The sequence below is a fragment of the Vulpes lagopus genome, chromosome 11 (genome assembly GCF_018345385.1).
Source record: "Vulpes lagopus strain Blue_001 chromosome 11, ASM1834538v1, whole genome shotgun sequence".
NCBI lineage: Eukaryota > Metazoa > Chordata > Mammalia > Carnivora > Canidae > Vulpes > Vulpes lagopus.
Window position 1 is genome coordinate 12095964 of NC_054834.1, and position 17494 is coordinate 12113457.

The following is a 17494-nucleotide window of genomic DNA, read 5'->3' on the forward strand; positions in this document are numbered from 1 at the left end:
TGGAATATAAACATAAAGACTTGGTTGAGTTAAACGTGTGTTAGACAATATTGTATATGATGTCATGTGCTTCATCTTGCATCCTATCAGAACTCGAATAATTGGTTGAAAAATGATTAGTAATGCTAACGTTGACCACGGGATTAGGGAGATGACTGTGATCCTCTCATTGGTGTTTAGGATAGGACCATAATCCCATCACCCATTAACCTGATTGTTCCCAGAACTAGTTCCCAGAACTAATCATTTCATTAGGGTTGTAGAAGGATAAATTTCTAATTCTGTCACTTAAGCATTGTAATTGACATTCTTCAGTAAAAGTAGAGCTTTTCTTTATCAGCTAAAGCTATTTTGTTATTCTCCAAGATCAATTTTACAGGATATGGAAGAGAAATGCTTAATTTCCTTTACTTAGTCACGAATTTTCACAGTAAAGAGATGCCTTAAAAGCTGCTTCATTTGTGTCATGATTTTTTTTGGCTTTTTTTAACTATGAGTATGAACTCCTAGTTTTTCATAAATTGTGTTTCAGTAATTTTTTTCCCCCCCCCTTTTTTTTGAATGCTAAATTCGTCTCAACTTTGAGTGGTAGAGGCTCCAAGCTCATTCATGTGATTTTTTTTTTTAACTCTTTATAAAAGTATCATGGGCAGAAAAGGATATGCAAGCATACAGCTCTATGAATTTTCAAAATTGAAAATAACTACATAACCCCCACCCAGTATAAGAAACAGAATGATAGTAGCTGCATACCCAAAAAGCCCCTTTTATGTCCCTTCGAATCACTATCTCCAAAAAGATTGACCAATTTTCCTGATTTTTAGCAGGATAGATTGTTCCTTTTTCTGCATATTATACAAATGGAGAGTGCCTCAGTCAGTTAAGTGTCTGCCTTCAGCTCCAGTCATGATCTTGGAGTCCTGGGATTGAGCCCTCGATTGGGCTCCCTGCTCAATGGGAGTCTGCTTCTCCCTCTCCCTCTGCCTTGCCCCCTGCTTTTGCTCTTTGCCAAATCTCTTAAAAAACAAACAAATGGAATGATACAGCTTGTGCTCTTTTATGTATGTTTTTTTTCACTTGGCATTGTGAGAACCTTTGTTGGGTATGGTTATGAAACATACTCATTGTGTATTCTGTGGTATGAATATAGGGCAGTGTATTCATCCATTTTACTACTGATGGGACATTTGGATAGTTGCCAGTTTGGGAATATTTAGGAATAGTGCTTCTGGGATATCTTTCAGAAAACACAGATCTTCATTTCTTAGGGAGTGTATAACCAAGAGGAGTATTCCTGGTCATGAAGTATACCTGTTTTCATCTTTAGTAAGATACTGCCAAATGGTTTTACAAAGTGTTTATTACCAATTTATACTTCTGGTTGTTCTTCCTTTCTAACACTTTCTTTTTTACTTTAGCCATTTTGTTGAATGTTTAGTGATACTAAATTGTGGCTTTAGTTTGCATTTCTCTGGTAACAGTGAAGGTTAGCACCTTTTCCAGTGTTTATTGGCCATTTGTGTATTTCCTTTGTGAAGTGCCTATTCCAGCTCTTACACATTTTTTAATTGGGTTCAGCAGCCTTTTCTACTGATTTGGAGAATTTCTTTATATATTATGGGTAGAAGTTTTTTTAATAATATGGTGTTATTATATACAATAATCTACATATGACATATACTCTATATAATAGTAATGTATATGTTTTTTGTAAATGTATTTTCTCTTTGAGTTACCCTTTTTTTTCTTTTTAAAGATTTATTTTAGAAAGAGAACGCAATTGGGAAGAGGGCAGAGAGAGAGAGAGAGAGAGAGAGAGAGAATCTTCAAGCAGACTCCCTGCTAAGCACAGAGCCCAGTGCAAGGCTGGATCCCAGGACCCTGAGCTCACCACTTGAGCCAAAACCAGGAGAGAACCCTTAACTGACAGAGCTTCCCAGGCACCTATTTGAGTTACCTTTTAACTCATCTGGTTTCTCTGTCCTCCATTTCTGGGTGCTGTTTGAACCATCACAGTTTTCAGTGTTTTGTTTCTTCCTCAAATCAGCAAATGGAAAAGTTTTGCGAGCTCACTTTTTAGCACTTACCCGCATTTCACGTTTTAGCCCCTCCTGTCCTCTTTGCTTCAGCAGCCTTCTGATGCTGCTAAACAGATGGCACTTTTTTGGTCTTCTATTAAACTTTTCTAGTTGTTCGTGGAAAGAGACTGTTCAGTCCTAACCAGAAATGGAAATTTACATTCCCATGCTGTACCATTGTTCAGGTTCTCCTCGTGGGGCCTCAGAGCTCAACATTAGCCAGGGCCAAAAAACGACTGAAAAAGAATTTAGAACAATAGTATTTCAGATTTGATTTATCATAAAGAAACAAAATGAATGATACATTGGGAATTCTTTTTTTTTTATTTACTAAAGGTTACATAGCACAAGTGTAGCTGCTACTCAGCTGTATTCCCTTAACCTTGGGTACTGACCGGATAAGATACTTCTGAGTACAGAACCTAGAGAATCTCTGGTAAACTCAGTATAGAACCCTAGGATTTAAGCACTTGCTTCTGATCAACGATATGAAGTTGAACACTTAGAATCTCAAAGTCCTAGTTTTGTTTAAATGAGTTATTGTAATGAACTTGGATTTTTTTTTTTAATATTTTACTTTTTTTTTTTTTTTTTTTTTTTTATGATAGTCACACAGAGAGAGAGAGAGAGAGAGGCAGAGACACAGGCAGAGGGAGAAGCAGGCTCCATGCACCGGGAGCCCGATGTGGGATTCGATCCCGGGTCTCCAGGATCGCACCCTGGGCCAAAGACAGGCGCTAAACCGCTGCACCACTCAGGGATCCCTGAACTTGAATTATTTATTGAAATGATCAGCTCTTGCCTTCTACCTTAGTTTTATTTATTGACATTGGTTTATATTTCAGTAAGAGCTACCCTTCTATCTCATGTACACAGGATGGTTTATGTTTTTCCTTTGATGACAAGTTTAATTCCCAGTACTACTATGAAGCAGTTTCCTCTTTAGGATTTAGAGAAAATATTTTATTTTATTTATTTATTTATTTTTTTTGAGAAAATATTTTATAAAGTTGTAAAAGCCGTTTGTTATAATGTTTGTTAATATTTACAAATTTGTGTAAGCAAATTATATTTTTTCTGATTATTATGCAGTGAATCTTTTTTTTAAAGATTTATTTATTTTGAAGAGTGAGAGCACCAGCACAGAGGGGAGAGGCAAAGGGAGAGAGAGAGAGAGAATCTCAGACAGACTCTTCTGGCATGGAGCCCTCCTATTGGGTTTGACCCCAAAACTCTGAGACCATGACCGCAGCTGAAATCAAGAGTCAGACCCCAACTGATTGAGCCACTTAGACAACCCAAGCATTGTGTCTTTAAGAAAATATTTGGACTGAGGTTAATTTTTAACCTAGATAGAAGAAGAAGTATTTTAAATGTTAATTGACATTAATATTTGGAAAGTAATCTATCATTTTAAGATTACTGAGAAAGTAATATAATCACTGGCCCTGTGATTATATGTGAAGATCTACAGGTGTTGGTTAAAATAAACATTTTCACTCTTAGGATGCCTGGATGGCTCAGCAGTTGAGCGTCTGCCTTTGGCGCAGGACGTGATCCTGGATCCTGGAGTCTCGCGTTGGGCTCCCCACAGGGAACCTACTTCTTCCTCTGCCTATGTCTCTGCCTCTCTGTATCTCATGAACCATTTCACTCTTGATTTGACAACAGCAATAAAATGTCTTTTCTTTCAACACAGGAAAAGATTATCCCATATTTATTAAGATTGAGACAAATTAAGGATGAAACTCTTCAGGCTGCAGTTAGAGAAGCTTTGGCTTTAATTGGTTATGTTGATCCAGTGAAAGGAAGAGGAATCCGAATTCTTACAATTGATGGTGGAGGAACGAGGTAAGGCTAGAAAAATGATTTTTTTTTTTTAAACCATAGATCCAGTTCAGTCTTAGGAATTTTTTTTAACTGATTCCATATAATTATAGTTACTATATCATTATAAAAACAAATTTTAAAAATAAATAGTTTTTCCTAATTTCTTACTTTATCAATCTAAGAGCTTCTTTAAAAGTATACTTCAATTTGCTCTTTTTTTTCCTTTTTAAAGATTTTATTTATTTATTCATGAGAATACATATATAGAGAGAGAGCGTGCGAGAGAGTGTCAGGGAGAAGCAGGCTCCATGCAGGGAACCCAACGTGGGACTCAATCCTGGGTCTCCAGGATCACGCCCTGGGCTGAAGGCAGCGCTAAACCACTGACCCACCCAGGCTGCCCTCAATTTGCTTTCATTTTAATTTGACCCAGTATTTATTTGTTTGGTCTTTTCAGACCTTCTTGGTAGTTTAGGGCGATATATCAACCATGACTCTCTTCAAATCTTAGCAATGTTTTATAATAATAGCTTTCTTCTATATTTATCATAACCCATGTTTACCAGTCAGCTAGTCAGTTAATAAAGTGATGGTTATAAAAGGAGTCTATATCAGTAACTTTCTGACTCCCCACGTCGTCACTTGCAGATGCCAATTCTCATACTACCGAAGAGATATTTAATGCATTCTTAGCTCAGAAGGAGGTGATTTCACCAGCAAACTTTTCTTAGTACTGGCAGTTCATCCATGCTTCTTATTAGTTTGTCTAGTTTCTTACTACTTGTTGGTTAGATTCCTTGGTATTAGTCTTTGCCCCCAAAGTGTCTAGCTTGGGTTCTAGTTTCCTGCCATCTCTACTCTTACCTCTTGAATTGATAGTACATGGCCTGCCTGTTCTTAGCCTACTTTACCTCTCTGATTTTGTTCTCTGATATACCTGCCTTGTCCGTTACTATTTTGTCTGTCCAAGTACTATCCTTATCTTGTTAAATTCAAAAGTCCTGTATGTCAGCCAGATTCTCGTGACACCAATGTGAATTGCAGGTGTGAGTGATAAGGAAAGAAGGCTGTTTAATAACCTGGGCGAAGGACAATAAAATAACTTCAGGTGGTGGCAGTGGGAAGAAGGAGAAAGGGAAAATACGCAAGAAGGCTTTGGAAAGGGGGATTGGATATAGTAGAAGGAGGTCAAGAGCAGTCCTAAATGCAGACCCTATGGATGATGGGACAGTTGCAGGGAAATGGGAAGAGGCTATTGGTATTGAGAAGGACAGTTGTGATGTGAACATGTTGAATATAAGACTTCACACAGCAGTGTAGAGGTGCGTATTTGGCAAATGAAGAGGGAGATGCTCAAGAAGAGAAAAGTCTTAAAAGATCTTTTGGATGTTTCTTACAGAAGTGAACTAGTTCAAGAAGGTGAACGTCTTCATATGATAGGTGAAGTGGTCATGAATTGGAGAGAATCATTCTGGTTCATAGAATTGGTTCCAAGTAATGAGAAGTAAGGAGGGTGGCAATTAAATGAGTAAGGAATTTCACTAAGCAGGAATAAGCCAGTTCTCTCTGCCATTAGGTTCAGGGCAGTGGGAAAGGATGTCATTGAGTCAGCTAACAGGTAATGAGTGCATACCTACGTTCCAGACATTGATTGGGATCCTGGAATCATTCAGCAAGGAAAACAAACAAAATCAAAGTCTTCATGATACTTGCATTTCAGAGGAGGAAAGAAAATAAATAACCAAAAATGTATTATTGAGTGGTAATGGGTGCTATGAAGAAAAATAAAGCAAAGTGGTAAAGAGTAACAGTGCTATTTTAGAGAATGATCAAGACTATAACTTTTTTTTTCAATTTTAAAAACTATTGAGATCTTGACTTATATTAGTTCCACGTGTACAACACAATGATTTTTTTTTAAGACTTTGTTTATTCATGAGAGACACAGAGAGAGAGGCAGAGACATAGGCAGAGGGAGAAGCAGGCTCCAGGCAGGGAGCCTGATGTGGGACTCAATCCTGGCACTCCAGGATCATGCCCTGAGCCAAAGGCAGATGCCCAACATCTGAACCACCCAGGTGTCACTGCAACACAATGATTTTATACCTGCATATTTTGCAAAATGGTCACATAAGTCTAGCTAACACCCATCATCTCACAGTTAAAAATTCTTTATTCTTGTGATGAGAACATTTAAGATTAACTTTCTCAGTAACTTCCAAATATGCAATACAGTATTTTAACTGTGTTACCATGTTGTACCATACATCCTTATTTATTATATTATTTACTGGGTAACTGGATGTTTGTAACTTCTGATCTCTTCACCCACTTTGTCAACCCCACTCACATACCACCTTCGGCAAGCATCAATGTGACTATGACTTCTTTTTAAAGAAGTAACATTTGAGTAGACATTTGAAGGAACAGTCAAGACCATTCAACTTTAATTTGAAGTGAGGGAGGTATGTTGAAAAGAGATTTGACACCAATAAGTACTTGATTTTATAGGATAGGAGTTTTGTTAGTCGTTCAGGGTGGAAATCAGAGTAAAGACATTTGGGAAAATCTAGAAGTGAGTTAGGAGGAAGGTAGGTTTAGATCAGCAGTTCTCCACTGGAGGTTATTTTGTCTCCTAGAGGACATTTGTCAGCATCGGGAGACATTCTTCGTTGTTGCAGCTGGGGGACTGCCCCTTGAATTTGGTGAGAAGAGGGCTGTTGGTGCTTACACCTTACAATGCACAGAATAGCCCTACAGCAAAGAGTTGTCCAGCCCGAAATGTCACTCGCGCTGCTGTTGAAAAGCCTTGTTTTAGGGGAACATGAGAAAGCAGCCAGAATGGGAAGTTTGTGTTGAAAGGAGTAAGGGGAGGGCTTGGGAGAAAAAGAACCCATATCTTTTATTTCTTTGCATATGAGAGCCTGGTACAATGTTAGGCTTAATCAACCTGGCAAGTGTGTTTATTTTTAATTTGACCTGAATTAATTTATAAATATAGCATATTAAAATAGTTTTCTTCCTGATTATACAAGTAAAACTCGGAGGGGAAGAAAGAAAAGTATTTAAAAAAGCAAACAAAAAATATAGTACAGATTCTTTTTAATGTTTTTATTTATGTCTTCAAATATTTTTTTCTTGTGTGAGTATACATGTGCATGTTTTCTTTCTTTTGTTAAGTATATTTATCCAGCATTATCTCAAATTCTTCATGTCTCACTTTGAATTTACTTAAAATTTCAAAAACAAATCAGCCTTTGGTTTTCTACTTTAATCCTATTTTCTAGTGATTTCCTATTAGTATCAAAGCAGTTTGGCACTGTAAATTTTATTTAGTGGTGCTTGACTACCACAAGGACCTCTTTGCCCCATATCTTGTATTTGCTTTAGACCATTTCATTGTTTCTATATATTCTCCCAATGTTCAGAATTGTTCACATGATACATCCGTCCTAAATTGGCCTACATCTCCTAGCCTCTTTCATTATCCACATTCATCATCAAGCTTTTTTTTCTTTTAAAGATTTTTATTTATTTCAGAGAGAGCATGTGCACAAGCTTGAGCAGGGGGCAGAGGCAGAGGGAGAAGCAGACTCTGCTGAGCAGAGCCCGACACAGGGCTTGATCCTAGGACCCTGGGATCATGACCTGAGCCAAAGGCACATGCTTAACCTACTGAGTCATCCAAGCACACCCATCATCAAGCTGTTTGTTTCCTTTGGCAAGGATCCACAAATTAGCAAAATCAGCAGCATAAATTAATACATTCCTCATATGGGGCATTGTCCTGAAGTTGTTGAAAGATGTAAAAAAAGAATAAATAGAAGAAAGCTTGAAAGTATGAGTAGTGAAATACAGAAGACAAACTGTATAGAAGCATTGGTAGCCAACTTAACACTGTAGAGAGAAGAAACTAATACATGTCTTTCCAGAACTGGTGAGTGCAGGCTTTAAGTATTTTCCACAGTTGGAGTGTTTAAAAAAAATAGTATGTTGGCATATCTTTGTATTATTATTCAAAGAGACACTAATATAAATTTAAAAACCTGCTTTTATAACAGGTTTTATATCATTATTTAAATTTTGGAGTTTTGTAAGTGATCTTAAAAACAGGCAATTTTTTTTTTGATAATTTATATGATCAGTTTCCATGTTAGCATATAAGTATAGAAAAGCAACTTGCAGGCTAATTTCCTTAAAACAGGAATTTCCATTTTTCCTTTTTGTTGTAGGGGTGTGGTTGCTCTTCAGACACTGCGAAAATTGGTTGAACTTACTCAGAAGCCAGTTCATCAGCTCTTTGATTACATCTGTGGTGTGAGCACAGGTAATTGTTATATGAGAGCCATGCATCTCAGCAGTATGCGCTTGATTAAAATCTGTCATTCTCTGACGTGGTGGGTGTTGGTTTTATGTTTTAATGATCAGTAGTCCTTTGATTGGCTTAATGGATTTTATAAAATGTTTATTGGGAATAAAGGGGTTTTTTTGTTTTTTGAGAGAGAGAGAGAAAGAGAGTGTGTGTCCCCGTGCAAGGGCCAGGTGGGGAGTAGATGGGGAGCAAAGGGAGAGAATCTCTAGCAGACTCCCTGCTGAGCATGGAGCCTGACGCAGGGCTTGATCTCAAGACCCTAAGACCATGACCTGAGCTGGAAATCAAGACTGAGCCACCCATGTGCCCCTAAGAAGTGGTTTTTAATGTTATTTTAATACGTTTTTAATAAACCACGGTGACAAGCACAAATTACAAATTACTGCTTTATAGTATAGTCACCTCAAGGAAAGTGAAGAACTGGAAGAAGGTAGGTCCTTAAATTATACTTGAACCAACAGAATGTTGGAGATGGATGAGATTTTACTTTTTTGTCAGACGTGTCCCTCAGTGAAGAAATTGCTGCTTCTTTTTTTTTTTTTAAAAGATTTTATTTATTTATTCAGGAGAGACACAGAAAGAGAGGGACAGGCTCCATTCAGGGAGCCCAATGTGGGACTTGATCCTGGGACTCCAGGATCAGGCCCTGGGCTGAAGGCAGGTGCTAAACTGCTGAGCCACCCAGGAATCCCCAAGAAATTGCTTCTTATATCATTTTTTATCTGAGTAGTTGAAGCCAGAATTTAAATTGATAAATGTGAGAGTCCATGTGTCTTAAAGCCTACTTCTTAATACTGCTGGGTACATTTAAAATTGTAGTTCCATGTTTGCATAGAAGAAATTGGCAACTTAGAATACAGTTGTTACTGAAAAATTTCTTAGTTTTCATTGGGACACCATCAGAGGAGTATTTGTTTTTTTATTTCTGTAGGTCAGCTCTGTCACCCACCCATCTGCCCACACCCACCCCAAGTATGCATTACGCCCTTCAGGACACCCATTGCTGTTGCTACCACCTCGGTCACATTCTAGGACTACTAGGATTGTGGATCCTTGCTGGATATTTTACTGTTTGACCTGATAATTTCTTACTTCATCTTAGTTTATCTTCACAGCCTTTCATTTCTATTTTTTTCTCATTTTTTTGAATTAAAATAGTAATTCTAAAGACCACTAGCAACAAAATCAAATGATTTATCTACAGTATTTGTGTGAAGTATGACAGTTATGCCCAAAGGGCATGTTAATCAGATGTTCAGTTCTGGAAATTTAAGAAGAGCAATTAAAGGAATGATGCAAAAGCCTAAGGAATCAGTGATTCTTATGAAGTTCTATGGAACACTAACTCCTCAAGGTCTTAGGTTACAGGAAGTCATTGGGTTAAAGGAAGTTATGCAGATTTCTTTACAGAGGTACTTCTGAGAATTTTTATTTAAGATTTTATTTATTTTTTTGAAAAAGAAAGTGAGTCCAAGCAGGGGGAGGGACAGAGGGAGAGAATCTCAAGGAGACCCCACACTGAGCATGGAGCCCCACGCAGGGCTTGATCTCATGACCCCAAGGTTACAACCTGAGACCAAAACCAAGTCATATGCTCAACTGACTGAGCCACCCAGGCACCCCTGAGATATTTTAATATGTTAAAAATGCAAATGCATTGTGACTCAAAATAATATTTACTTCCCAATTTGATATAATTAGAGAAACCTTTTTTTTTTTTTTAATTTTTTTTTTTATTATTTATTTATGAGAGTCATACAGAGAGAGAGAGAGAGAGAGAGAGAGAGGCAGAGACATAGGTAGAGGGAGAAGCAGGCTCCATGCACCGGGAGCCTGACGTGGGATTCGATTCCTGGTCTCCAGGATCGCGCCCTGGGCCAAAGGCAGGCGCCAAACCACTGCGCCACCCAGGGATCCCTAGAGAAACCTTTCTTAAAGAGACTTTTCCTAGGGCTAATGAATTTTGGTAGTTTTTTTGAAGTTTTTACCCTGACCATTCCTGTTAAATTTAGTATTGGTTCTTAGCAATTCAAACAGTTAAACAAGCTAACTTCTTGATTGGTGGATGCTCAATAAAGAGAATTTTAAATCCAATTCATCCATGTAGTAGAATATTAGTTTATGTAAAACGCACTTTCTATGTTTATCAGGTATTTTTTCCATGTATCTTTTGGCTTATGTTAGCCTTAACTTCTGATACAGTGCCTGTAATTTTCCTTTCTTTTTTCCATTTGTAGAATGGAAAATATATTGGTTTTTTTTCTTTTTAGATTTTATTTATTTATTTATTCATGAGAGACACAGAGAGAGAGAGAGAAGCAGAGACACAGGCAGAGACGCAAGCAGAGGGAGAAGCAGGCTCCATGTAGGGAGCCCAATGTGGGACTCGATCCCTAGATCCCAAGATCACGCCCTGGGCTGAAGGCATGCACCAAACTGCTGAGCCACCCAGGCATCCCAGGAGAATGTATTCTAATGTAGAAATTTTGTTTGCACTTAGAATTTTTGTAAAGTTAATATATTTAAGGATAAGTGATATCCTTAACCAGTACAATAAAATTTAGTTTTAAAATATCTGCTCATCTTTATAGTAGCTCTACTTGAAAGGCACTTAATTTTTTGGCAAGTTATTTCTTGTGTTAATTAGAGATTTTCTGCAAATTGAAAACAGTAAATTCTATCATATAGTTATGCCATTCTTTTTTTTTTTTTTTCATTTTTTTAAGATTTATTTATTCATGAGAAACCCAGAGAGAGAAGCAGAAACCTAGGCAGAGGGAGAAGCAGGCTCCCCTTAGGGAGCCCGATTTGGGACTTGATCCTGAATCCTAGGATCACGTCCCTGGGCTGAAGGCAGAGCCACCCTGGTGTGCCTAGTTTTGCCATTCAGTTTCTTTTAGAACATAAGCTATTTTATCTTTTACTAGACTAAGACCAAGAATAATAAAATACATAAAATATTTAAAATATATTATGATAATGAGTTCCTGGTTTTCCTTTGTTCCCAATCTCAGAGTAAGCTCTGATGGCTGTGTAGGTCATCCCCCCAAGGCTTTCTCCCCTACTTTTCTCCTTAGTTCAGGGTTAGGCCAGTTAGATACACTAGGTGGCAGTGTGTCCCACCAAGTGCAGCTAGGATGTGAACTCAGCTGTTTAAAAAGGATATTCCAGAGCCCTAATTTCTTTCATTATTTTAGTTCCCCAGACCAACTTAAAGGAGTAATTATTTTACTGAATTGTTAAGTTGTCAATATACTGTATTCTGTGACTAAAACTTAAGGAATTCATTAAGGTTAGAAAGAATGTCATTGACCATGATATCTTAATTATGTATTATTTAATTTGGTGTAAATCATGTATTTTAAAATTAATCCTCATCATCATTGGTTAACATTTATTTAGTCCTGATTGAGGCCAGGTAAAGCCCTTTACGTGTGTTATCCTTGTAAAAGAACATTATAAATTTTAGTTATTATCTTTGTGTTATAGTTGTATAAATTGAGGCTCTGAGAGGTTAAGTAGTTGGTTTCAGGTGGCACAGAAAGTATCAGAGCTACAATTTTAACCAGGTCTGTGACTCGAGAAGTCTTATAAGTACTGTAATGTCGATGCTGATAAAAACTAAGCATTCTTCCTTTCAGGTGCCATATTAGCATTCATGTTGGGATTGTTTCATATGCCCTTGGATGAATGTGAGGAACTTTATCGAAAATTAGGATCTGATGTGTTTTCACAAAATGTCATTGTTGGAACAGTCAAAATGAGTTGGAGCCATGCATTTTATGACAGTCAAACGTGGGAAAATATTCTTAAGTAAGTTAGTTATTTTTTTTAAATGTTTGATTCTATAAATAATATGTGCATATTATTTGAAAATTGAAAAAAATTTTAAAAGAATATTAAATTACTGATCCCAGTAATTTGAGATCATCACTGCTAATATTTTGGTGTATAACTCCAGTCACTATTTTATTTTAGTTCATGTGTGAGATTTGTGTGTAGAAGTTGCAATTGCCTTTTCAAAAAGTGAGACCATATCATAGAAAGACGTGTCTGGTTTTTAGATTACTCTGTAGCTAGTCTACATACCTCAGTTTATCTCAACACAGCTCCTTTATCCTCTGGAGGACCCTGAAAACAAAGTTTCTTCTGCTTCAGCATCTTTACCCCTCAGATGCCCTGGGTTTTAATGTTACTTCACCACCTTTTGGTGTCCTTCTCAAACTCCGCCTCAACCATACATTGTTGTCTTTTTTAAAGATTTTATTTATCTATTCATGAGAGACACAGAGAGAGGGGAGAGAGAGAGAGAGGCAGGCTTCATGTAGGGAACCCGACGCTGGACTGGATCCCAGGTCTCCAGGATCATGCCCTGGGCTGAAGGCGGCGCTAAACCACTCAGCCACCTGGGCTGGCCCCATACATTGTTTTAAGTGCATTAATTGTACTATAAGACACCTAGAGGAGGTATTTATATCTCTTTTTTGTTGTGCGTAGTACTTTGAACAAAGCCCTGAGCAAATGGTATTTGCATATCATGTGTTCCCTAATGTTAGGAGGTACAGTCACTTTGATATAATTTAATTTTCCTCCTTCAATAAAGGGACAGAATGGGATCCTCGCTAATGATTGAAACAGCAAGAAACCCTTCATGTCCTAAGGTAAGTTTGGAGTCTTTAAGTATAATACCAACTTGTGATTGAAGGGCAGGTGAAAGCACATATCCTGAAGGCCCTTTATTAAGAGAAACATTTCTTAACAATTTCTTTTAATAAAAAAAATAAATAAATAAAAACAAACAAACAAACAAACAAAAAAAACAATTTCTTTTAATAGATTATATTGATTTACTTACATCTAGGGTAATTTAAGAAGATACAGGATATGATCATTAGACCTCTTTGTATATCCAGTAAAGTTAGTATAACCAAAGTTTAAGCGTATATACCAGTAGGACTAAAAATAATGAAGAATTATTTAATCATAAGGTTAATCAGATCCAGTGATTTAAAGAAAACTGTAAAAAGACAAACAAACAAAAAAAAAAAAAACAAAGAAAACTAGCATTTCCTCCACTAGACTTTTTAAAAGAAATTTTTTGTGCCTGTGGAAATATGTTACATTAACATACAAATGGAATTCCAATTTTAGAAATGTCAATGCCACTAGGATATGTCTCATGTGGCTTCTCTATTTATTTTGTTTGAAACCCAATAATCTGAGTATTGCTTGAGTTCTATGTTCTTTAATAATACTTATTTGATTAAGGAATAGGATTTATGTATTTCAGAATCCCTTGCAGCTTATATTTATTCTTGGATAATAAGCTGTAACCATGAAAAATCAAATACAGCTCCCTTTATTTTTCTTTCACCCTTGCTTGTTCAAATTTCATTCATTCTTTAGCTATTAATCTTGAGCCTAATGTGTTAGCACTGTGCCAGGCACTCTGGAGGCCTTAGCAAGTAAATGCAGAAAACATGGGGTTTATAGTCCAGTAGGGCAAAGTAGACGTTAGTCAGGTAATCACACAAAACAGATATAGTTTCCCTGAAACAAATGCTATGGAGCTCAGAAACAGTTCTCTGAAAAGCATATAGTTACAGGGACAGGAGGAAAGGCTATTCTAAGGAAATGAGGTTTGAGATCCTAGTGTGCAGGCCAATGAGTAGGAGTAGGAGTAGGAGCAGTGCTGGCAAAGGGCAGGGCGTGTGCGGGAGGAGGCATGGAAAAGTGCAGAAACCGAGAGTTCCTGGAGACTAAGTCTACGGACTCAAGGGCGTCGGGCAAAAGGGGCCTGCAGTGGCAGGTGAATCAGATATGTGGGGCCTTGGCGAAGGGGGGTGTCGATGAGATGCACACAGCTCTTTTGGAGAAGATCCTAGGGTATACTCTATGCCTCTTGTTTGCTCCCCTGGATCTTCAGAGCTGTTTGCTTGTTTTTAAAGTCGTGGGAGTTGCCAACTTTAAATAAAAGCATAGAGTAGGTGTAAGGGAACTTTAGCCACTTCAAAACGTAATTCACTCGTGATAAATGGATTTATCGTGTTTCCTATGTGATTCTTAAGTCAGCCCGTCTATAGACCGATCAAATAGGAAGACCTCCTGGATTTTGGTGTATGACCAACTCTTACCCACAGTGGCTTAGGGACCCTCAGATCACTCACAGGATCTGGGAATATTTCCTTTGGTTTATAAAATAGCGAAGCAGATAGGCCTCTGGCAGGACTTGACTCAGAACCCTAATAACTCTGGTCTCCTCAGTACCTTTCAGCTTCTTCAGTTCATACTGCTGGTCATTAACAAATACAACACATTTTGCATTAATGCAACTGACATCGATAAAAATCTGAGACCCAAGGTAGTCAATGTTAGTTATTTTAATACAAAATTACCCACCTTCCAGTTATTAACAATGCTAAGAAAGCCTCAAGAGTTTGTATAGTGTTAGTTTCAGTTACTAATGCTTCCAAAGAGAACGGAGGCAAAGACTAATTTTAATTTGTTAAATGATACTATGAAAATAGTGTATTTTTTTTCTTTGAGTAGTTTATATTCATTGCCACTACTGCTGCATTGATTATTATATATAAATTTTCGAATTTATGTCTTTCTGATGGCTTTATTTTTTCCTGATGGTTTTTGAAAATGGCTAATCAAATCATGTAGTCAACAATATCTTTAATTATTGTTTTCTTATAATACATTTCTCAAAATTGTCTCAGTCCTGTATCTAATTTCCCATGAAGTAACACCTAGTTAGACCTGGTTCCCTTTCCTTAACATCATATTTATGTTATACACTTATCTTGATAGGTAGAGTTGTAGATTGTTTATTCACAGTACTAAATAACGTTTACTTTTTTACAGATCCCAAATACTGCTGTTTACAATAGGTATCATTCACTTTTTAATTTACTAGGTAGCTGCAGTAAGTACCATCGTAAACAGAGGGATAACGCCAAAAGCTTTTGTGTTCAGAAACTATGGTCATTTTCCTGGAATCAACTCACACTATTTAGGAGGCTGTCAGTATAAAATGTGGCAGGCTATCAGAGCCTCATCTGCTGCTCCCGGCTACTTTGCAGAGTATGCATTGGGAAATGATCTTCACCAGGTAAGTTGACTGTGGCCTACCTTTTAAAAATTTATGTGATTAAAGAAACAGCACTCATTAAATGTCACAGAGGGATCAACCAAGACTTTCCTTTTAATGTTTACACGTGGCAAAAGAGGTGCCATACAAAATGTTTTTATTTGTTGTTTGTTTTTCTTAAATTAACAAGCCTTCTGGCTTGAGCACATTTTAGGAAAGATTTTTTTTTTGTATTTTATATAATATGATTCATAGGTAATTATGATTTTATTTATGGAAAAATATATGTAAGATTGGCTTTCCAAATGTAATAAAAATTAAGACACGATCCCTGAAAACACAGAACCCAATCTGTTTGACAGTTTTGGTGGACATATTTTGAAGGAGATGATATAATAAAATAATAGTAAACACTCATTAAGTTAGCTATGTACTGGATACTTATATAGTCCTTTGCATTCATTGTCCATTAATCTTCACTGCTTATGAAGTGGATAGTTATTCCCACTCCTACAAATGAGATACTGGAGTCTTGAGAAATGTTAAGTAGCTAGAGTAGGATCACAGCTATCAAGTGACAGGATTGGGATGCTATCTATAATTATACTGTTTCTAAGTTTATGGCTAAATAATGATAAAGTTGAATATTATTTCTGGCAATTTATTCCTTTTCTGATACATAGACTTATTTATCATAAATTTTTCCTCTGTCTAGTTTTTCCATCATGAAATGTTAACTCCTAGCTCAACACTAAATGATGAAAAAGTCACTAAAGCATTTGAGCTGATACTTCCAAAATATGTCTTATAGAAGCTTAATTTTTATAATGATATCCCACTTAAAATCAATCTCATTCGATAGAGCTATTAACCTTACCTTTCCTCTCTAGTCAGTAAAGTATTTGTGCTCTGTTTCTTTGGTATTTAAACATGTGTTGAGAAGAAAACTATTTGACATAGATTTTCAGATGTCATTCAAGAACTCATACATAGGTCTTCAATGTGAAGTACATATCAACTGTATAATTTTAATTTACAACGTGTCAGTATTATAACTAAAACACCAGTTTTATTTTCTCGTATGCTTTTATAGTATGTTAGACATAATTAAAAATATTATGGGCAGCTATCCCATTTTTTTCTATACTTCTAGAAGTAATGTCATAATCTTTGTAGTTAACAAGATTAACATAGGACTCCCTTTGTCTTTGGAGTCAGTTCAGACCATTTCTTACTTTGTAAAATCAGTCATTGTTGAATTATGCAAGGCACTTCCCCTTCTCGCCTTTCTCTTCTTTCTTCCACCTACTCAAGACAAAGTGCTAGCTGTAGAGTTTTTCTGACATTGACTTCTAGACTTATTGGTCAAATTAAAATATTTATTTTAAAATGCACCTTCCTGTTTTTCACAATTTCTGCATATTCTTCCTCTTACCAGGTTGTAAGTGGAGAAATAATTTAGACAGTGTATTCAAGATAGTAAAGATTTCTAACATATCTTTAACGTGGTAGTCATGCTACAAAATTGCAGTGATGTCAAATACTAATAAAAGTCTCAAAAGATAAGTTACTGCATTTCAGGGCCATATGTTCCCAGACTTCAAAAAAAGTTATCTCATTTGCTTTTTATTCTTAATCTGAGTGGTAATAGTTCTAAAGTTTAATTCAGTACATAATAACAAACCAAAGTAATTCAGTGGTTCTTTATCCATATCATTTAGACTAGTGATGTTTCTTTTCATGCTTAGCCATTTTTATGTTGATCAGCATAATCTTTTGATTTAGGTTGAGCTACAGATTAAAATAACTTATCATATAAAATTTATATAAAGCATATAACTATGTCAGAGAATATACTTTTATGTAAATCAGTGACTTGACTCTAGGAAGATTTGCACATCTAATTAATAGTCACATGAAATCTGAATTCTAAGCAAACCCTATTTTTGAGAATATTTTTCTTACTGCATATTCTCTGCCAGACTTGAGAAAGGGGATCCCTGGGTGGCTCAGCAGTTTAGTGCCTGCCTTTGGCCCAGGACGTGATCCTGGAGTCCCAGGATCGATTCCCACATGGGGCTCCCTGCATGGAGCCTGCTTTTCCCTCTTTGCCCGTGT

The 17494-nt window shown here is 36.6% G+C and overlaps 1 protein-coding gene across 2 annotated transcripts in view; it reads left to right on the forward strand.

The window, feature by feature from the left end:
* The window catches only part of PNPLA8 (patatin like phospholipase domain containing 8), a 50675-nt gene that overhangs the window by 14003 nt on the left and 19178 nt on the right, over positions 1 to 17494 (forward strand). For both annotated transcript variants that reach the window (XM_041722090.1, XM_041722091.1), the window contains exons 4-8: positions 3778 to 3929; positions 8141 to 8235; positions 11922 to 12093; positions 12884 to 12941; positions 15203 to 15397. In XM_041722090.1, coding sequence (XP_041578024.1) covers positions 3778 to 3929; positions 8141 to 8235; positions 11922 to 12093; positions 12884 to 12941; positions 15203 to 15397 — 672 coding nt within the window. The remainder of the gene's footprint in view (positions 1 to 3777; positions 3930 to 8140; positions 8236 to 11921; positions 12094 to 12883; positions 12942 to 15202; positions 15398 to 17494) is intronic.